The following is a 21806-nucleotide window of genomic DNA, read 5'->3' as shown; positions in this document are numbered from 1 at the left end:
AAAAGAGAAAATCTAACTTTCTGCTCACATAATATAACTTGCAAAAACAAAGTAATCAAAAAAAATAAAAAAATAAATCTTGAATGAAAGAAGACCATATTCAAATAAAACAATTTAATCTTTATTATTATTATTATTATTATTATTATTATTATTATTAAATAAATGATTAAAGGCAATATTCCATGAGAACAACCATTATCGTTCTAAATGTTTGATATCCACTTCTGCATTTAAATAATTTTTCTTAAAATCTTAAATACACGTTCGGGTAAATCTAATTTTTTAAAATAGACATTCTAAATATGAACGGGCTAAATATGACAAAGTGGCCAGTTTTGTCGCACGCTTTAATTTACATTTGGACAAGTGTGTGCGCACGCGCTTGAACTTTTGCGTGAGGCATGAAGACAAAGAGTCCCGCGCATCATATTTTTTTTGTGACACGGTGGGCGGTTCAGTTTTAGTCCTTCAAAAAGCCCCCTGTACGAAGAAAGACAGACAGACACGGAAAGAGAGCGACAGACAGAGAGAGAGGGAGAGAGAGAGAGTGGGCAAATCCACGGCACCGTGACGCACAGGTCAGCGCGTCTCCTGCAGTGATGCTCCATTGACTCATTTATCCAGAGCGAAGCAGCGCGGCTCAGGACACTCTCCTGCCATGGACTCTCTCGGCGGTCTTCTCTTACGGATATCGGTGCTTCTGTACGGCTCCTGCGGCGTTCTGTCTCTCTTACCGGAAATAACGGAACCCGAGTTCATCCGCAGGTGTGTGCTGGCGCATAACGCGCAGCGCTCGCGCACCTCTCCACCTGCGGCCAGTGCGCGCTCAATGGTAAGACAGGTATTCAGGACGCAGGTATTTGGTGATTCGTTTTAGATGAATCATTCCTGATAGTATTTATGTGTTCATAATCACCCGCGCAGTTAGCATGTTGTTACTCTTGTTTACTCGCGTTCATCTTCATTTGTGTGTTTGTCTGTGAAACCCATTGTCTCACTGTCATTATGTTTTTGTCTCAGAGTGTTTGGTTTACGTCTAAAAAATATATATGTAGCTACAACCATCATTGTGGTTGCTATGGCAATAAAAAGAGATGTTTTGTATGAGCGGAAAGAAAAGGCTCCCTATTGTGTTTGTATTGATCTGGACTGCATTTTGCAAGTAGAAGATTGAAAAGAAAACAAAGAATCTTGTTGATTGGGATGGTGCCCGAAGAGGATTCTGGAAGGATATTCTCAGATATTTCTCCATCAACGATAATATGAAATTTGTCATTTATTTGATCTAATCTAATAACCTGTTTTTTAATGTTGTAAATATAAGTTATTGCAGTTGAATTGGTTCGAATAAATATTTTAACACGGAACAAAGAAAGTTGCACAAGTAAAATGTTTCGGGATTAAATATTCTGGTACAAATTTAATTCTAATGGCCCGTTGTATTTACCTATTCCCAAAGAATTAAAATTATTAAAACTATACTTATTAATCGGTCTAATTATTTGAGAATAGGTAAGTGATTCATAACTATAATGAAAACGACAAAAAGGAACGATATTGTTAGAATCACTTTCAGAACAATTTTTCCAGTTCTTTTTCATTGGTGTGGACACTAATATAGTTATGGTTTTTTGGTTAGAATGGGGCTTAAATGTAGGTTTGAGTGGCACTTGTTCATTTAATCCTGTCAGTCGTATCTTATCTTAAGTCATATCATATCTATGTTTTGTAATTCAAATTGATTTGGAATATTGTTTGTGTGTTTGTCCACAGTCCTGGGATAATGAATTGGCCAAGGGTGCAAGAGACCGAGCAAGACACTGTAAGGCCTCTCATCACCCTGGGCTGGCACATTTCGGGCACCCGCTGTTCGGGTGGATGGGTGAGAACATCTGGCTGGGGGCTCCGTTTTCAGCCTTCTCGGTGGAGAACGCCATACACAGATGGAGCAAAGGAGGAGCTTACTCACTCAAAAATAACAACTGCTCTCGCTTGTGTGGCCACTACGCACAGGTATGTTCAGCTGTGAATACTGTTTAGCAATGAAAATCAAAGTAAGCTTGGTTTATCAACCTTATGTATTTGTGCATGTATTGTATTTTTCAGTTAATGTGGTCTACAAGCTTCAAGCTGGGCTGTGCTGTAAATGTGTGCTCTAAAGGAATTGAAAACTTCTCCAGTCACCCAGAATCCACTATTTTTGTGTGCAACTATGGCGACACGTAAGTTAGACTTTATATTTGTAAAAATACAGCCTTATGTTCAAAAGGGGGTTCAAGAAAAAAAAAAATAATTATGAACACTTTTTGTGTAGGTGTGTGTGTTTCCCCACAGCAATGCAATAGAAGAACCATTTTTGGGTGAACAGTTCCTTAAAGAGACATTTTTTTCTTACTGTGAAGAAAATTTTAATAATCTAAAGAACATTTTTCCCCACTATTAAGAACCGTTTTCATGGTTTTGTGGATGTTAAAGGTTCTTCATTGAATTATCGGTGCCATTAAAGAACCCTTATTTTTAAAACTGTATATATTTACCATTATTCTGAATATTATAGGAACACATCCACCTTATATCTGTGGTGGTAATGACCCTGAATCTCTGTAAAATGGGAAGTTCTAGAATTTTGTATAGTTTTTGCTTGATTTATAGTTGCAATGATATAGTGAAGTTCAGTGCAGGTCAAAATATCACTATGTCTGCCTCTTGTGGCGATGTTTAGTAATGTTATTGTAACATGTGCCATTACAGGGGACACGTTCATGGTGTTACTCCAAATATAGCAGGTGTGTCCTGCAGCGGTTGTGGGTCAGAGATCTGCCGAGACAACGTCTGTAGTAAGAGCTTTCACAATAACACATCACAGAAACAGAATTAAACAACTTGCCACATCTTCTGAAATCAGATCCTCATGAAGACGTGATAATGACAGCATTCAAAATCAGATCTTCCTCTTTTTAGTGTGTTTATATATATATATATATATATATATATAATGATATAATCAAAAAATGGTGTAGAAACAATTTTCACTTAGAAATAGCTAGTAAATTTCACAATTAAATACAATGAAACAGCAAGTAACACATGTAATTGTATGCGAAATTACTCTTAAAATTACTGATTTACGAAATTAATGAATAATAGAAAGACTGAAATTGCATTGAAATGTAAAACATTTCACTACAATGATTGCATTGAGTTGTAAAACATACTACAATTATCTGTTTAAAAATATATATATATATTTGTACAGTGTAGTCAGTTTTATTAAGCCATATATATATATATATATTTGTACAGTGTAGTCAGTTTTATTAAGCCATATTAAAGGGGTCATATGATCTTGCTAAAAAACGGTAACACTTTAGAATAGGGAAAACTGTGCTCTGATTGGCTGCTTATCTAGTGCGTTGTGATTGGCCAAATAACTCAAGCGTGTGACGGAAATGTTACGCCCCTTACCAGATCCAGGAAACTTTCCTTCGTAAAATGCGCTGCACACACTTGGATATTTGGGTTGTACTGTTCTGGAACAGTGTTGTAAATAAAACTTAACCACTGATTTCTAGTTGTGTCTTCTTTTGGAATACCAAACAATGTAGTTTAGCTTTCACAATGAAACACACAGCGTCTCCACAACATGGCGGTGGTGACAATTCTACAGCGAGAATAAAAGTTACGCCTTCTTTCTTTGCGTATACATTTGGGTAGTGTTATGCAAATCTTCCCACACAGTGAGGTAGATATATGGGGGAGTGTTTAAACGAGGCCTTTCAGAAAAGCGTGGATGAACATTCACTTTTATAAAGAATATCTCTTTGGGTTTGAGATTTTAATCTTTGTGACTTTACGGACCTTTGTATGCACGAACAGAACTTTTAACACGCCAAAGACAAAGAAAAACATGAAATCGCATCATATGACCCCTTTTAGTCATATATTTGTCTTGAGTAAAACCAGTTTGTTTAGATGTAACAAAATTCACAGTATATTGAGTAGGTTAGACAGTACATCACTACAATGCCAAATCAATTTAATTTATATAGCACTTTTCACAGAATACTGTATATTGATTAAAAGCAGCTTTTTGGACAGTCATGATGTTAATATTTAAAATATCTTAATATCTTCATGCCAAACTAATCTTTTTATACTTCATTTATTTCCATATTCATATTCACTTTGCATACATTTCCCAGTATGATGCCTTTCAAACATATTGTACATCTTGCTCAGATACGCTATGATGTCTCTCTTTACAGGATATGACTGGTTCCCTGGGTGGGACTATGGCCCTCCCTCTTCAGCCTACAGTATTTCCTATTGGCTAATTAATCTTGGACTGTGTCTACTAGGAGTTTGCTGGCTACTCCACTTTTATGAAACACATTAATGTCATCATGTGAACCTGTTATCTAATGTCTCAAATTTGAACCTTAAAATTTGCATCTCTCCATAATTTCGTTGGATATAAAATTAGCAATCACTGAAATAATAAGAAGAAATCTGTCTATATATATATATTTTATACTCTTACTGCTTGTCTTCTGTGTGATTTTCTAGCCTTCAGACTCAACCTCATTTCGAAAGTGTGTTACAACCTCTTAGGATTATGAAGCGTGAATATGAGTGTGTGTGATAGTGAAGATACACATCAGTACAGTGCCTGTTGTGTGTTTCACACACATATAAGCAACGTAGTCACGACACATTCCTGATGATTTTACAGTCACCATGGAAATGGGTGCACGTATAGCACACTGTAGGCCGTGAGTGAGAACAGCTATGAGTCACGAGTTACAAATTATATTTTGAAGTAGTTGTGTGTTTATTTTTCTGAGTAATTAATCAGCAGTGCTCTATTAGTGCATGAGTAATGTGTCATTGATGGTTATATTATTTTAGGATGTCTGTACACCTGGGCTAATGACACATAGGGATGTCAGAGATGAAGAAAATGAGAAATACTTTAAAAATTTGGTTAAAAATGCATGAGTCAAGTTCTTAGACAAAAACATTTAATAAACATGCTTCATTGGTTTCTGAAAAATATCTAAACATTTAATGATGGTCAAGTGCACTCATTAAGTAAAAATCAATTACATTTTTGTTAACACACTGAATACATGACAGAGTCATTAAATAATAATGAATTGTTGAGTCTTGAATATCATGATGGTTTCTTGGGGTTACTGCATTCGAATAATTTGAAAACCTATCCTGGACTATTTTTTTTAATTTATTTATTTTAAAATTATGCCAACAGCCTTTTTTTTTTTGCCTAAATTCATCAATTCATGTGAAAATTTCTAAAAACAACCTTTTTTTTGCTTTAAGCCAAACAAAAAAATATCAACATGAATTTTAATTCAGAACTTTAAAACATGTTGATCATCGAAGAGTTCTATTCATATCTTAGAAACGCCATTTTTAATATATTTTTGGAAAATCTCAGACCCGAATATTAATACAAGGCTGGCTGAGCTAAAGAAGTTACACAAAAAGGTAAATTTGGAAAATTTGTTCCATCTTTATTTGACCCTCTAACTCTAGCACTTTCTATTCTATTTTAATTCTACTTAATTTATCTTTTTTTTAAATCACTATATTTTCTATTCCATCAAAATATATATATATATATATATATATATATGTATATATAATATATATATATATATATATATATATGTGTATATATATGTGTATATGTGTAATATATATAATGTGTGTGTGTGTGTGTGTGTGTGTCTGTGTGTGTATAGATATAGATAAAGGTAAAGATATATATATATATACCTTGCTATGTGTACTGCGTTAGGCTAACCAAGACTTGTCATGTTAAGATCATCAATCCATTTAGTTTCCTGGAGGTCTTTGAGACATGGGGGCCGTTCAGTGATGGAGAGCTGATCCAGGAACAGCCAATCACAGCCTTCCAAACAGGCTGCTGGCAGAGTTACAAGCCTGTTATACTAGGTTTGTGCTCCAGCAACAACATCAGCATATTCTGGGTTAAATATAAACTAAGCTGTCACTTGCTGTTGATAACCACAGAACATAATTGCTGTGGGATGAATTTTAAAAAGTCTTACTTTTTATTTAAAGGAATAGTTCACCCAAAAAATGAAAATTTGCTGAAAAGGTAACCTCAGGCCATCCATGATAGATGAGTTTGTTTCTTCAGAACAGTTTTGGAGAAATGTAGCATTACATCACTTGCTCACCAATGGATGCTCTGCAGTGAATGGGTGCCGTCAGAATGAGAGTCCAAACATCTGATAAAAACATCACAATAATCTACAAGTAATTCATTCATGAAATAAAAAGCTATGTGTTTGTCCGAAACAAATCAATAGATATGATGTTTTTAACTTCAAGCCTTTGCTTCTGGCTAAAATAAGTCTTCTATCAATAATATTGCTTTCTTTAGTGAAAAAGTAATCTTGTCTGAATCAGGAGAGAAATATGCACAGATCAAGCACCGTTTAAAAGCAGAAACAGTCCAAAACAGTTCTAAATAATTATGTAGGTGTATTTGATGCAATTTAAAAAATAAAAATAAAAATTAGGACAATGGGTAATTGACTTTTTGTCGTTATTATGAAATATGGACTATTTTGGCCAGAAGGGATGGTTTAAAGTTAAAAAGTCTTAATGATGAATGTGCTACAAACACACAGCTTTTCGCGTCACAAGATGTTAACTGATGGACTGGAGTGGTGTGGATCACTTGTGGATTATTGTGATGTTTTTATCAGCTGTTTTGACCCTCATTCTGATGGCACCCATTCACTGCAGAGGATCTATTGGTGAGCAAGTGATGTAGTGCTAAATTTCTCCAATCAAGTTCCGATGAAGAAACAAACTCATTTACATCTCGGATGGTTTGAGGATGAGTAAACAAACTCTCGCCATGAACAGATGCACTTCTGCACACAGCAGAGGCTGGCCCATCTTGAACCTGACTCTACAGTCACACCCACAACATGGGGACAGGGACCATTTCTGTGACTTCTGGGATCGGCTGGACATCTCTTGAGGGGAGGAGATTGAGCTGCAGGAAAGACATGCAAGATCAGGGCTCTAACAATTTTGATATACTCTTTGCTATTCATTAACAATTCTGCTTTTTTTTTTTTTAATTCAAATCTAATTCAAATACAAATTATATATAATCAGTGACTGGGCCAGTATAATAAAAAGACATTATTTTTTAAAACACATTACGATTCAGGAGTTAGGGGTCGGTAAATTTTTTTCATGTTTTTGAAATAAGTCTCTTCTTCTTATTAGGCAGCATTTATTTGATCAAAAATACAGTAGAAACAGTGGCATTGTGAAACATTATTACAGTTTCTATTTTAATGTTTTAAAATGTATTCCTGTGATACAAAGCTGAATTTTCAAGAAACTATTCTTATTATTATAAATGTTGAAAACAGTTGTGCTGCTTACGTTTTTAGTGGAAACCGTGTTTTGTGATTAACAGAAAGGTCAAAAGAACATTATTTATTGGAAATAGAATTTTTTTGTAACAATGTCTTTACCCTCACTTTGCTGAATACAAGAACCGATTATACTGCCACATTTGAACAGAGTGAATTGTACCTTTTATTGATTTATTAAATGTCAAGCTTAAAAAATAAACTGAAACGAAACATCAGACAACAATAAAAAAAATTTTGGACAACTAATTAAAAATGAAATAGAACTGTATTACAAAAATTCCTAATATTTTTTTCCTAGAAAATTACAGAATGCATTTATATTCTATATATAAATATTCAAAATAATTGGTATTTTCTATGAAGGTGTTACAAAAATTACAGAATTTTATTTAGATAAATAAATATATATTACATAATAAAAGTATTTGGACTCTTAAACATGCCTGAATGTCTTTTATATCATAAAATATCAAAGCAAGTGGCATTTATTTTAAAAGAAAAATAAAGGAAAAAGGCTTTAAATGTAATAAATATGATGATCTACTGCTATTTTATTCTGCAAGGACACATTTGTGAACTTGAGAGGTACTGACATCATACATGAACTAACATGACTTAAAGTCATTGCAAACATGGCTCAAAAAAGAAGCATTAGTTTGCAGATGCCACTTTGTTTTATATTTTTTATCCAATGCTTTGACATTCAGACAAGCATAACTTTTTAGGGCCACTGTAGACAGATCAGAGCTCAGTGTGTATAAGAAGCATGTAGCGGATGACTGAATATTACACACTTATGCATCTGTTGACTGAGTAGAATTTGAACACTTCGGCTTCTCTTCCTCCTCATCCTCATCCTCCTCAGAGTGTGTTTGAGGGCCGGTGCGTAATGGAGTGCATGTGTGTAAAATAGCCCCTACACATAAGAGTCTGTGCAAACACTGCAAGACAGAAACAACCAGCTGCTTCTTTCCACTGACCGACTCAAGACACGGTACAGAACTCTCGCCGAACCCAAACTTCAACTCAGGCATTTCTGACCTTTGCTCTTTGGTCTTGTCCCATTGCTTAAGATCATCCAAGAAACGTGTCTGGATATTCAGAAACCGTCTGTGATTGTGAGAATACAATGTTCTAGGCAAGCACAACAAAGCCTCTCCCAGAAGCCTACAGCTCTCTGGGTCACAAGAGCTATGTTCATTCAACAAAAAATGATGTAGCAAGAACTCAAACATGCCGCCAACAGGAAGCACTCCACCTGCACGCAGAACACCACCCCACAGGTCTTGCGATGAAAGCACGCTTTCTGATTGGTCCGAAGAAGGACTCTGTGATTGGTCAGATGCCAGTGTCTGACGGAAGCTTTGAGATAGATGTTGCAGCATTGCAAACACACCTTGGCTCACACACACAATCTGGTCAAGAAATCCCGGCGCTGGTGCACAAAGAACAAGCGTGTGCATGTGCAAAAAGGTTTCCAGACAGGCATAGCGATGCCCGCCGAGTTGCACACGTCTACAGTACTTGAGCATCACAAGGTGTTGAAGCGGTGGATGAGAGAGTGTTTCTGCAGCGCTGATGTGTGAAAGAAAATCCAGCTGGGCTGAATCGACACACTCAAGTAAAGAAACATGGTTCAGTCGAGCCCATTGTGACACTCTTTCTGGCTGCTTCACGGAAGACAGCACCACATGCACTTGTAAGTCTAATAAACTCGCTAACTTTTGCTTCATGACGCTCTCCGAGCGGTGCAGATGGTCCTTTTGAATGCACACAGATATGTTTTCACCTACAGCGACAAAGGAAGCTCCAAAACTCTCATATAAAATTATTGCTTTTATTGGTCCTTGCCTTTCAGTCCACATTGACCAATCACAAGTCACAACCAGGCCTTCAATCACCTCGGAGCAGGCAATAGGTAGTCCTGTCACGGGCGTATGTAGAAAAGAGAAGTGTGAATGTATGAATGAGATCCTTTCTACTGCATTTTGATCTCGACTGACTTTGTGGTAGAACTCACACAGGACTCGCTTCAGTACATCCGCCTGGCCGATCCCCACTCTTCCAGAAATATACCCACCGATCAGCAAATCAAGAATGCTGCCCTCCAGTTTGTAACTATGGTGACTACAGTACAGTGAGGCATATGGGGTAATTTTGCGTGTTACGACATCTTCCAACTCCTTCCCGCTCACAGCCAACAGGCGATTAGCAAGATTTTGAAGACTAGGGATGCTCCGCGATCCTCTGCGCTGCATGTGTGAGTCCTGAATTCCTCGTAACAGCGCGGCCAGCAGGAGAAGGAATGATTTTGTGCCGTCTCCGGTAGCTTTAGCATGTGCACACACACAGTCCACCACCATCCTAAACAACAAAGATAACAAATGCTAAATAAATCCACACCATTTTCATATAAAAATATAATTCATATAGTTTCTCTATAATTTTGACTTTTAAATATGAATGCATATTCCTCACAGAGATTTCTTTTCATTTAGCCCACTAGACTTGCCCTAAAACCCTTCATAACTCAAACCCCACTGAAAATCTGTGGAATGACTTAAAGACCGCTCACCATCATATCTAACTGAACTTGAGCAGTTCTGCAAAGAAGAGTGGACAAATATTGCAAAGTCTAGATGCGCAAAGTTAGTAGAGACAAATCCCAACAGACTAAAGGCTGTAATAAAGGCATAAGGTGGTTCAACAAAATACTGACACAAGGGGGTGATCCTGTTTCCAACAAACCAATGATTATCATTCTGTTTTTTTATTTATTTATTTATTTATTTATTTATTCCGGACATATTGGTGTTAGAGCTTTCACTAGAGTAAATACAGCTGGATAAAACAAAAACTGTGTCTGTCTTCATTTCAGGCTGCAAAGCAATAAAATGTTATTTTAAAGGGGGATGATTCTTTTCTATACCCGCTGTACATGTATATTTATACACATATATACACAATCGTTCAAAAGTTTGGGGACAGTAACATTTTTTTAAAGAACTGTTATTTGTCAAGGATACATTAAACTGGTCAAAAGTCGCAGTTAAGGCTTTGTTACTAAAAAATGCTGTTGTTTTGAATTTTCTATTCATCAAATCCTGAAATCAAATTTGTGATTTATTCCACAAAATAATAATCAGCACAACTGTGTTCAGCAGTGATAATAATAACAAATGTTTCTTGAGCAGCAAATCAGCATCATTTCTGAAAGATCACGTGACACTGAAGACTGGAGCAATGATGCTGAAAATCCAGCTCTGCGTCACAGGAATAAAACATATTTTAAATTATACTGTTTTTACTGCATTTTTTTATATTTTCAAAATAAGAGACCTGGCCATGGGGTGCTGCAGGTGGAGCGTGCTGAGAACGCGTTGTCCATGTCTGGTGATGAGAGCCTCTCCTGTGTCTCGCGTGAACAGCACACTTCCACCGTCTGGACCGAGACATCTGCGCACTACACACTCCAGCGCTCCGACCACACTGACACACACCTGCAGAGACACACACTCCTCCTGCATCTACACACACGAACACACACACACACACACACACAACAATAACAACAACGTTAACGCATGCATGATAACACTAACAGAGATAATGTATTAAACAAAAACACACATCAATAACACCAACATCAACAATATATGAGGACAGACACGCTAAAAGTACATCATATTTCTACAGAACAATCAAACTTGTTTGCATTTATCAAAATATGGCACTTCTGTGCATAAGATAGCAGTGATATTCGTCAGACCACTATCGTTACACACCTGGATACACAAAAGAAACACAAAAAAAATGTGAAGCAAAACAAACTCAACAAAACGGTGTAAATTGATCTCGAGACGATAATAACCTTCTAATCTGTTGAACATCCTCAAGCTTCGTGCAGTATCCAGGCGACGCTCTTCTTCTCCCGTGTGAGTTTTCTTCCTGTGAACATGCGGGAATATACTGACACCTACCGGACAGACGGTGGAAGTGTCTTGTTATACAATCATTAATAATGCATGATTTTTTTTTTTTTTTTATAAAACAAACATCTGTCTTTTTATTGAAAAGGTTTGATATATTGCATAAAACCTAGTGGATTCACAATTTCAGGTTTAATAGAATCTTTTAAACAAAAATATGCTAAATGAACAGATTTATTATTAATTCAACATATTTATACTTTATAATATCACTATAATAAATTATAGTTTATATTTCGCATGCTCTTAAAACAGCATGTAAAATTAAAACATGAGCCAAATATATTTGTTAGAGACATTGGATTTTATTATATGGTTTAGCAAACATAATTTATAAATGCCTATGTCCTCCAAACATTTTGGGGAATGACCAGTATCGGTCTCTTAATGCGACCCCTAATTTTCTAATTGTTTTTATCATCCCTCATTAAAACCTTTGTCATAATATCCATATGGTTCCACCCTCTGCTGCACAGCTTGCAATTGGATGCTTCTCACAGTCTCTCTCTCTCTCTCTCTCTCTCATCATCTCTCTTGCAGTGTTAAACTCAGTCAAACATCTTGATAGTTTCTTTCTTTTGAAAGAAAGAGTCTTGCCATCTCTCTCACATGACCTTAGTTTGAAGTCTTTAGTTTTCTGTAATTCAGATAACCTGCCTGTCGAGTGCACTTCTAAATCAGAGCTGCAGGTAAGTGTTCTTCCTCTGAAAATATAGCATGTGATTTTTTACAATCCTTAGATTACATATATACTTGACAGTGAAAATTTATGTGCATACAAACACATGTTGTGTCCGAGGTTATCCATGCATTTTTATATAAACTAAACAGTGCTTTGAATAAATACTTTTATATGAAAGCTTCTAAAGTTTGCATTATCAGAAGGATCAGAATCGTATTGGTGTTGTGTATATATAAATGCATGTTTATTATTATTTGTGCTAGATATTTAGGTATAAGTTTGAGTCAGGGGTATCAGTGTGTCTCAGGAGTATCAGTGTCACTGGCTTTCTGTGTCTCATTTCACTGTAAATAGAGAGAAAATCAATAAATTCCTACTCAGCATTTCTCAAAATAATCCAAGGTTAAGGAGCATCATGTCACCTGCTGTGTGCGCTGAATGTGAACCTGCCTTTGCCTTTACACCTTATAATAAGCTTCCAATGCATCAGCATTACGCTCACTATCATCAGTGCAAATGCCAAAGGTTGTTACAGAGTTCAAAACTTTATGTCACAGTTTAAAACTTTTAAAGTCACATGCAAATCTTCAGATAATGCACTTCTCCATTGCATGTGCTCAGAATGCATGAGGGTGTTGCTCTACTGGCTGGTCATTCCTCATCTCCAGCACAGAATGAGTCAAAGATACCTGGACCTGCGAGTTCTCCACCCATGACCGTTCAGCCTCAAACTACAACCGCGGAGAGTTTGGCTCATAGCATCAGAAGCAAGTTTCTGAATGAGCTTCATAAAGTCCCAAGTGAGTACACAGTCTCTCTCACACACATAAACATTCACTCACCTGTGTATTTATTGTTGTTTCTGTGTGTGTGTGTCAGTGTGTGTGTGTGTGTGTGTGTGTGTGTGTGTGTGTGTGTGTCTGTGTGTGTGTGTGTCATTTCAGTACCATCCTGGGCTCTGGTGGCCCTCGGCTTTCTCATAGTCCTCATCATGCTCAGCTGCTGCCTGTGTTTCTGCAAGAAGATGATATTTAAGAAGAAAAAGGAAAATAGTGGAGAAGAGAAAAATGAAAAGAACACCATTAACCTGTCAAACGTGAAAGAGGACAGAACAAAACAGGTACAAATTATTAGACAAATTGAATAGAATGTATGTCTTGTGTGTATGTGTGTGTCTGTGTGTACACATACATGCAATGTGTGTATAATTATTATTAGGCATGTCAATGTTCTGTTCATATTTTTTTCATAAGCACATTTTTCCAATGCCAAACCACATATATGGGCCTTGTTAACACTGCAGGTCTTGATGCCCAATTCTGATTTGTTGCCTATATCTGAATTTTTTTTTGGCTGTACATTTACACGTTCTTTCAATTGTGACCCATATCTGATTCATGTGTTTACACTTGCCATACCATCTGAAACATCGCGCATGCGTTATTGGCATTTACCGCCTCCACATGTGCTTCCTCATGAGAATAATGTGACTTCTGCCGACAAAACGAGTCACAATGAGCAATTAAAAAAAAAAAAAAACACACAACAAAAAAATTTGGGGGGTGAAAGTCACCATTAAAAGACCTTCAAAATGATTTATGATTTGTTGTAATCGGACAAGAAATTACTGAGTCACCAATTTTAAGTCGATAGTTAAGTCAGCTCCGTCTTTTCTTATTATTAATTACTATATTAACAATCACAATATAGCAATTTTTTATTTTATCTTTGCTATTATAAATAAGAACAGATGCAATATATACATATATATATATATATATATATATATATATATATATATATATATATATATATATATATATATATATATATATATATATATATATATACCAGAACAGATTGGCTAGAGAGAAAGACAGTCAGCGCGAGATGCGAGCAAAGAAAATGTAATCCTCTCAGAAAATGTACAAATATATATATATATATAATATATATATATATATATATATATATATATATATATATATATATATATATAAAATATATATATATATTTTTTGCATGTAGCTCAATTTACCCTCGTTCTGCCAGCACACGCGGAGAAGTACCAGATTGTCGTATAACGCAATGCCTCAGAAAATCCGATCTGCCTGTTTACATGACAGTCGCATTGGCACATATCTGATTTATATCCGATTTATTTCCACATATGAATGAGGCCTGAAACCGATCTCGAAATATCCGAATGCATGCGTCAGAGGCCTTTTGGAGGACGTATCCATGGTAACGACCCGCATGTGGATGGCTGTGTTTACAGGCTGTTCATCACCGCACTGATTCTGATCCCAAGGAAGAAGATCCCGAGTCTAAAGAGGCTGCAAAACTCGGAAAACTTCACTATACCCTTGATTACAACTTCACTGACAGCGCGGTATGAATACAAATCAGAGACCAGCATCAGTTCAGTCATCAATATCCAAAAATATTTTTATCGGCAGGGGGCTTTTATTGTAATGTCAGAGTGGAGAACTTAATCTAAAAATTATGAATAATTTGAATGACTTTTCTTTGATTCTTGTTCAGTTAATTGTAGGTGTGATTGAGGCAGAAGGTCTTGCTGCTATGGATATGAGCGGCACTTCGGATCCATATGTGAAAGTCTACCTCCTCCCTGACAAGAAGAAAAAGTTTGAGACAAAAGTTCACCGCAAAACACTAGATCCAACTTTTAATGAGCACTTCACCTTTAAGGTACATCTTAAAATTCACTTGCTCTAAAAATCCTTCATGGCAGGAATGTTACAAAGGTCACAGCATACAAATTCACAATGTGCTGTTGGGACAATAATGGATTTAATTGCATTATAACAGCGTCAGTAACTTATAGACTCTGATATTCTGTCTGCAGGTTCCATATGCAGAGCTCGGAGGAAAGACGCTGGTCATGACAGTGTATGACTTCGACCGGTTCTCCAAACATGATGCTATTGGAGATGCGAGGGTGCAGATGAATAAGGTGGACTTCAGTCATCTTACAGAGGAGTGGAGGGATCTGCAGAAAGCTGAGAAAGAGGAGGTACAAGTGATGAAGCGAATCTTGAATACATGCAGGGTTGAGCCAAGGACTTCTTCATGCATCAGTCTGAATCTGAATTGAATAGGTCACACTACATAGTCGAATTCATGGCCAATTGGAATGACCCAAAACAACTGCATTTCATTAGTCCAACACTAGATAGCTTTGCAATAAAACAAAAATACATAATTAAATTGATTAACAATTAATTTATTAGAATTTTACAGAATTATAACACGTCTGAGATATATAATAAAATAATATTAATATATATTCACATCTGACAATTACAAATATCAAAATGTAATATTTTCATATATAAATTAATGTAACAAAACGTAATATTTAAAAATGAATAGAATTTATAATAAAAATTATATACATTTATCTATGCTAAACACTTACACTATTGCTTACTTGCATACTAATCTTAATTAAAGTGAAAGTGAACTGATGTGTAGCCAAGTACACACACACACGACCTTTGGGTTACAAATCCGACTCTCTAACCATTAGGCCACGACTGCCCTAACTGTTGAAGGTAAAATTGTAAAACACTTCTGACATGTTAACACATTATATTAATATTTATATAATAAATGCATGTAAAATATAACAATTATATACATTTATTATGCAAGTATATAAGGGTAATTCATACAAAAAATACAATTTATTAACAACTGCCAATACTCTCTCAGTTTTAAATTAGATTTTACATTTCTATTTCTTTAGAAATAACATATAATTATATTTGCATGTGTATTCCATTTAAATGTTTAAACATGAATTAGACCTCTACACCTGCATGTGACAGAAATGTGTTGATTTCAGGATGAAGAGTGTAATAATACCTGACTTTTTGTTGCTGACTCAACAGCATGAGCGGTTAGGTGATGTTTGCTTGTCTCTGCGCTACGTACCCACTGCTGGAAAGCTGACTGTTGTCGTTCTGGAGGCCAAAAACCTCAAAAAAATGGATGTGGGTGGTCTCTCGGGTGAAGTGACCTATTATATTCTGACACATTTCAGAATACAGGTCTGTAATGTCATTTCCCCCAGTTTACTAATTCTGACATTAATGATCCGTTCTACAGACCCATACGTAAAAATCCACCTGATGCAGAACGGCAAAAGGCTGAAGAAAAAGAAAACCACAATTAAGAAGAACACACTGAACCCATATTACAACGAATCATTTAGCTTTGAAGTGCCATCTGAGCAGATTCAGGTAGAGCTTCTGTCCATCTTGAAACTGAATACATTAATGGTTCTCGACTAATTTTCTATCTCCTAATAGAAAGTGCAGGTTGTGGTGACAGTCCTGGACTATGACAAAATTGGGAAGAATGATGCCATTGGAAAGGTTTTCATTGGACTGAACAGCACAGGAACGGAGCAACGCCATTGGTCAGATATGTTAGCCAATCCAAGACGACCCATCGCCCAATGGCACGCCCTTAAACCTGAAGAGGACGTGGATGCCGAACTGACAAAGAAATGAAGCTGTGCAGTTTTTGTGTGAGCATTTGTACACTTAAATATTCAGCAGTTTGCTTTCATTTGTGAAGTTTGTGTGTACATGTATGCATGTTTGTATATGTGGGAAGAGTCTGAGGTAGATCTGGTCAAATCTCATCTCGTTCAGCCACATTAGTAACCAGAACCACACTAATTTTCAGTATCTTGTGTGCAACGTACAAAGATACATTAAATGATGTATTTAGACAACATGAAACCAGGACGAAATCCATTGGTGTTTGATTAGTGAAAAGTAGGTTTTGACATTATTGGTTGATACTATTTTTCCTTGCCTATGCAGAAGTCATTTCATAAATGGATAGAGTTATTACATTTTGATTATGCAATCATTTGCATAATTATTTTCTCTTTAAAATAATGTCCACTAATGAATTGTGCATAAGACCCTAAGACAGTTCACCCAAAAATGAAAATCAGTCATCATATACTAACTCTCTACTGGTTCCAAACCTGTATGAGTTTCTTTCGTCTGTTAAACACATTTTCAAGAATGTTAGTAACCAAACAGTTGCTGGTAGCCATTGACATACATATTATGGGGGAAGTCAACAGCTACCGGCAACTGTTTGGTTACCAACATTTTTCAAAATATCAGAATTTTCATTTTTGGGTGAACTATCCCTTTAACAACTGTTAAGAAAGTTAATGTGGTCAATTTTAATCATATGTTGTCTTCACAGAATCAGCAGTATGACTTTCAGCAATGGCGCAACAAACACATCTTAAGACACGATTTAATAACCACACACAATTGTACATAAATAAATAAATACACAAAATCCTTGTTGGTGTCCATGTGATCCTCACAAGTGACATGCATATGTATTGAATGCATATAAATTAAACACTGAATATAACTTATAAATTATGTTCATATATTGTTTGGGATTTTCACAAACGGAAATATGTAGTATATAAATTCAGGTTTTTGCAATATCACTTTTTGTCATTTTAAACCTGGGTGCAAATGCTTAAAAATGTAAAAAAATAAAATAAGCCATATATTTGTTTGCATAAGTTTTCCTGATTTCGCACACCGACCGTTCAAAGGCTGAACTGTTCATTTTCCAGCAGTGGATCTGCATCTTCATCTGAGTTCTAAGACAAACAGAGGTCAGATTTAACTATATTATATTAACTACATCAACATTACAAGGTTTCTGCATGTTTAAAGTAGGTTAATTGAAGCATAACTTTTACTGTATGTTCTGATCACACTCCAAAAAAGTATTTTTGTCTTGTTTTCCAGTGCAAATGTCTGAAGATTCTTGTTGTTGAAGAAGTCTTGTTTTCTGAGAAAAATCTACTTAATTCAAAGCAAAATCAAGTTTTCATATTTCATTAGCATTATTTTTCTCGTTTTTAAGCATACGCTCAATTTTGATCAGTTTCTCAGAAACAGTGTTGTTGCATCTCAAATTTTTCTTGATTTGAGAATGTTTATACATTTGCACTGGAAAACAAGGAAGATATTGATTTTTAGTAATGCATTCAACATTTAATGCCATGGTTTTGTGAATTTAAGACTTTCTGCTCCAATTTAATACATTTTTAGGCCTTAATTTGTAAGACTTGCTTTTTAAGACCCACAAAAAACTGAATTAACACTGTATTCATAATACTACATTTTGAAGCTTGAATGTGTGTATGTTGTACCTGGATTATGCTGATGCAGTCCTGTCTGTAGAGGGTGCTGTAGGACTTCATCCCTCTCCAAATCAGAAAGAGCATGTATATGGCTGCTAACATACATTGGAGGATGGACACGAAACCACTTCCCTTCAGCACATGCACACCAATGCGCTGAGAGAGAGAGAGAGAGAGAGAGATGGAGAGAGACCATGAACTCATTTTATTGGTAAATTATTGAGTGGCAGTTTCTCTGTACAAGCACCTGCTGAGGGGTGGCTTTTTCCATTTGTGAGGATTTGAGAAAAAAGGTGACAAAAGAACAAACTGCAAACAGTATGCTGAAGATATTCAGGCCCATCAGAGTCATGACCTACAACAGAAGAAATCTCACTTTAGTCAAGAATATACAAATACATTTGTCCTAAATTACAAAATAAACATTTGATTTAAAAAAAAAAAAAAATTAAATAAAAAAAGACTTAAAACAAGCTCACTTTGATTGTTTTGGGTTTCCTTTGGATGTCAATTGCAAGTGACCCCGTGGCTAGATACTGAGACATAAACAGATATATATAGTTACTGCACTGTAGCATGTGAGACTGATCATTGCTTTGTTCTGATTTACTGTCAAATTTGTGAACCAGAAATGTTAACTGGAGCACTTACAAACAGGCTACACCATATTGGAGCTGTCATAGATGCAGAACAGCTGAAAGTCAAACAGGTATAAGAGAAAGTGGAGAGAATACAGAAGGCAGCACTGAAAATCTGAACAACCTGAAAGAGAAAGAAACGAGGGATAAAGCAAGAATTAGGCTACAGTATATACTGCCCACTATTGGTCAAAAATAGTATGTGAAGCAGTAAGCTATAAGCAATAATAAATGCTTCCATTAATTGTATGGCTTGTTGTCATCATGTTGCATGTTTAATTCAAAAAGTGGCATTCATTTTGAAAATAAAATGGTTATTTATTTTATCTTTGATCCAGTTTATGTCAACTTTTGGTAGTCCGGGCAAATGATGAGTCAAGAAAAATATGGTAAATATCACTGATGATACTGCTATCATTTGTCAAACTATTATTTTAGTATCACTGATATAATATTATAGTTTTTGTTGCTATTTTGAATAAGATATTTAAAAATTATCATTATTATTCTTTTCATTTTTAGTTAAGGTTTTAGTAATTTTGTTACATTTTAGTCATTTTATTAGTTTTTCAATATGTCTATATTGTTTTTCTTAAATTTATTAGTTTTAGTTTAGTACTTCATGTTAAACTAAACAAAAATGAGAAATGTTGCCCTGGAAACTAGCTGAAATAGAATAATTGTTGACTTTTCCAGATGAGCATATGTATTCAGTAAATCCTAGTTTTATTGGGATTGCTGGGTGTCTTTGACAGTTAACTAGATTTTTGTTACCCCAGACAGGAGGAGGCGTGTGTTGACCACTGTCCCAAACCAGCGGACCAGTCTGTCTTCCATCAGCTCTCCAGTTGTGGAGTCTCCAGCTGGAAGAGGGCGGGGCAAAGGGAGTTCCTTAAAAAACACCTGATGCAACCCCTCCAAAAACATGTTCTGAGTCATCTGGGACAAAAGAAGTGACATCATGAGTAACCATGACAACAAATGGACTGGCTACATATGGCCAAATCTAATTTGATTTTGAATTTTTGATGTGTAGTTCATCTGACTGGTTAACAAACATATACCGTAGCATTTACAATCACTGACAACTTAATACATGATTATAGTGACTATTATATATATATACAAGTGAAGTTATGTATAACTTACCTCTGGAATTCCAGGCACTGGATAACAAACACCTTTCTAAATCAGTTTTAAAACAATTCAAATATGGATTCTCTTCAAGACGAACATCCGTCTTTGAAATACAGGGTCAAAGTTCTTTCTAAGGGTCTTGCTCTTAAAGCCCGCCCAATAGGGAAAGTCCTGTTGTGTGATTTGTCAGGATCTGATCAAAGGTTGGTTAGAGTCTTAGTTTCATTCTGGTTGATATGAATCTTATTTTTAATAATTAAATCAAAAATATGTTAAATAAATATTTTTTTGTTAAATAGCACAGAACAAATCTTGCTAAAGCGGTATTTATTGATAATTAAATAAACATTATGCATTTTTTACAATAAAGCAAATATAATGATATAATGAGATAAACTACTGTATTAAGCAAAAATAAAATCTTCAGTAAACAACTACTGTAAACTCATGCAGAACAAAAAATTAACAGGTGCTTGTCTTACGTACATACACTTAATACTAAGAAACCTGAGTGCAGACAAACAATTCACTTCCATTCTTTGTAGCTTAAAAAAAAGTATATATTGTATTAATGAAACATCATCACATACAGTATGTGTACTAGACGTGAAATATATACATATACACACACACACACACACATATATATATATATATATATACACACACATCAAAACAGATGAAACTTCCATGAATGAATCTCTTCATGTTCACAGCAATAATGAACAATATAAAGAGACATATACAATTTCTCTGTGTATTGTCCGCTATCATGTCTGTTCCCAGTTTAAGCTGTACTCTAAAGTCTGATCTCAGTGTGTGTGTGCATGTGGGCATTTGTATGTTTATGGGAAGGTGATTAAGGCAATACGTCAGACAACGAGCTTACCGACAGATATAATTGCATGTTTAAAAGCATGAGGTAAAACGTGAGAGTCATGCGTGTAAAATTTTAATGGCAGCTTTAACAAACTACATATGTGGATGTCATGTAACGTTATAATATAACTCGTTACAAATCATTTTACAAAATACATTTGTATTTTTTTAGAATAAAACACAGACTGTTTATAGTGCTTTGATGCATCAACCCTTAGGGCAAACAGACAGACAAACGTGCTGCTGTCATAATGGAAAAATTACTTCATAAGAATATTTTGATGGAGATGCTCCATAAACTATAAATGCTGACATCAACACTGTTAAACTGTTCCATAATTAAAGAGAAAGTTTGTCAATATTTACCCACCCTCATATTGTTTCTTTCTTCTGTTGAACTTTGAAGATATTTTGAAGAATGTCTTCCATAGTCAATGACTACCAGCAACTGCTTGGTTACCAACATTCAACACAAGAATAAACTCATACTGCTGCCATGTTTAAAAGAAAAACAAACGCTTCCGGTTTTAACAGCCATATTTATTTTATAGTACCTTTACCAGGATATTTCATATAGTTTTATATAGTTTAACACAGCAATAGCATATGAGAGCCTTGGCAAAAACACATACTTTGGACAAACATGGCACAAAAACATTTCCCATCAGTTTCACAGTCTCTAGAGTGGCAACTCTTTGACAAGACAAACAGATATAACCTACTGAAGCTTCAAATAAATCTCAAAGAAGTCATAAGGTTGAACATTACTCTGTCTCCCCCTGCATGAATTATCATACTGCA

General features: G+C 35.4%; 4 protein-coding genes across 5 annotated transcripts; 2 read left to right on the top strand and 2 right to left on the bottom strand.

Moving 5' to 3' along the window:
• Positions 1-386: 386 nt before the first annotated feature.
• On the top strand, positions 387-5174 carry LOC109109730 (GLIPR1-like protein 1). Its single transcript, XM_019122796.2, has 5 exons — positions 387-835; positions 1777-2016; positions 2110-2225; positions 2755-2840; positions 4269-5174. The coding sequence occupies exons 1-5, from the start codon at positions 662-664 to the stop codon at positions 4397-4399; spliced, it is 747 nt and encodes a 248-aa protein (XP_018978341.1). The 5' UTR covers positions 387-661; the 3' UTR covers positions 4400-5174.
• A 2622-nt stretch (positions 5175-7796) lies between these two features.
• LOC109108881 (Bardet-Biedl syndrome 10 protein homolog) lies at positions 7797-11426 on the bottom strand. 2 transcript variants are annotated; one of them, XM_042775621.1, is made up of 3 exons: positions 11240-11355; positions 10794-10981; positions 7797-9818 (listed from the first exon to the last, which is right to left on the bottom strand). In XM_042775621.1, the coding sequence occupies exons 1-3, from the start codon at positions 11342-11344 to the stop codon at positions 8249-8251; spliced, it is 1863 nt and encodes a 620-aa protein (XP_042631555.1). In that variant the 5' UTR covers positions 11345-11355; the 3' UTR covers positions 7797-8248. The 2 variants fall into 2 exon arrangements, with proteins under 2 accessions (XP_042631555.1, XP_042631556.1); XM_042775622.1 differs by having other exon boundaries at positions 7798-9818; positions 11326-11426.
• A 1235-nt stretch (positions 11427-12661) lies between these two features.
• LOC109110090 (synaptotagmin-1-like) lies at positions 12662-17501 on the top strand. The gene is made up of 9 exons (XM_042775619.1): positions 12662-12925; positions 13070-13245; positions 14404-14517; positions 14670-14837; positions 14995-15162; positions 16043-16160; positions 16260-16393; positions 16463-16683; positions 17385-17501. Exons 1-8 carry the CDS (start codon positions 12748-12750, stop codon positions 16664-16666), a joined length of 1260 nt encoding a protein of 419 aa, XP_042631553.1. The 5' UTR covers positions 12662-12747; the 3' UTR covers positions 16667-16683; positions 17385-17501.
• Positions 17502-17603: 102 nt separating this feature from the next.
• LOC109110566 lies at positions 17604-20199 on the bottom strand. Its single transcript, XM_042775620.1, has 7 exons — positions 20139-20199; positions 19764-19928; positions 19003-19113; positions 18831-18887; positions 18599-18706; positions 18361-18507; positions 17604-17802 (listed from the first exon to the last, which is right to left on the bottom strand). Exons 2-7 carry the CDS (start codon positions 19926-19928, stop codon positions 17749-17751), a joined length of 642 nt encoding a protein of 213 aa, XP_042631554.1. The 5' UTR covers positions 20139-20199; the 3' UTR covers positions 17604-17748.
• Between the last annotated feature and the right edge of the window lie 1607 nt (positions 20200-21806).

The sequence above is a fragment of the Cyprinus carpio genome, chromosome A18 (assembly GCF_018340385.1).
Source record: "Cyprinus carpio isolate SPL01 chromosome A18, ASM1834038v1, whole genome shotgun sequence".
Taxonomy (NCBI): domain Eukaryota; kingdom Metazoa; phylum Chordata; class Actinopteri; order Cypriniformes; family Cyprinidae; genus Cyprinus; species Cyprinus carpio.
The sequence above is the reverse complement of the archived record's forward strand: the minus strand, read 5'-3'. Positions and strand labels throughout refer to the sequence as shown.

Coding starts and splice junctions, on each gene's coding strand:
- LOC109109730 (XM_019122796.2), top strand. CDS start 662: ATGGACTCTCTCGGCGGTCTTCTCTTACGGATATCGGTGCTTCTGTAC. Junction 2,226..2,754: donor GTGTGCAACTATGGCGACAC/GTAAGTTAGACT, acceptor GTGCCATTACAG/GGGACACGTTCATGGTGTTA. Junction 2,841..4,268: donor CTGCCGAGACAACGTCTGTA/GTAAGAGCTTTC, acceptor CTCTCTTTACAG/GATATGACTGGTTCCCTGGG.
- LOC109110090 (XM_042775619.1), top strand. CDS start 12,748: ATGCATGAGGGTGTTGCTCTACTGGCTGGTCATTCCTCATCTCCAGCA. Junction 14,838..14,994: donor ATGAGCACTTCACCTTTAAG/GTACATCTTAAA, acceptor TTCTGTCTGCAG/GTTCCATATGCAGAGCTCGG. Junction 15,163..16,042: donor AGAAAGCTGAGAAAGAGGAG/GTACAAGTGATG, acceptor CTGACTCAACAG/CATGAGCGGTTAGGTGATGT.
- LOC109108881 (XM_042775621.1), bottom strand. CDS start 11,344: ATGTTCAACAGATTAGAAGGTTATTATCGTCTCGAGATCAATTTACAC. Junction 10,982..11,239: donor TGTTTCTTTTGTGTATCCAG/GTGTGTAACGAT, acceptor TCGTGTGTGTAG/ATGCAGGAGGAGTGTGTGTC. Junction 9,819..10,793: donor CTGCAGCACCCCATGGCCAG/GTCTCTTATTTT, acceptor TTTGTTGTTTAG/GATGGTGGTGGACTGTGTGT.
- LOC109110566 (XM_042775620.1), bottom strand. CDS start 19,928: ATGACTCAGAACATGTTTTTGGAGGGGTTGCATCAGGTGTTTTTTAAG. Junction 18,707..18,830: donor GGAAACCCAAAACAATCAAA/GTGAGCTTGTTT, acceptor CTTCTGTTGTAG/GTCATGACTCTGATGGGCCT. Junction 18,508..18,598: donor AAAAAGCCACCCCTCAGCAG/GTGCTTGTACAG, acceptor TCTCTCTCTCAG/CGCATTGGTGTGCATGTGCT.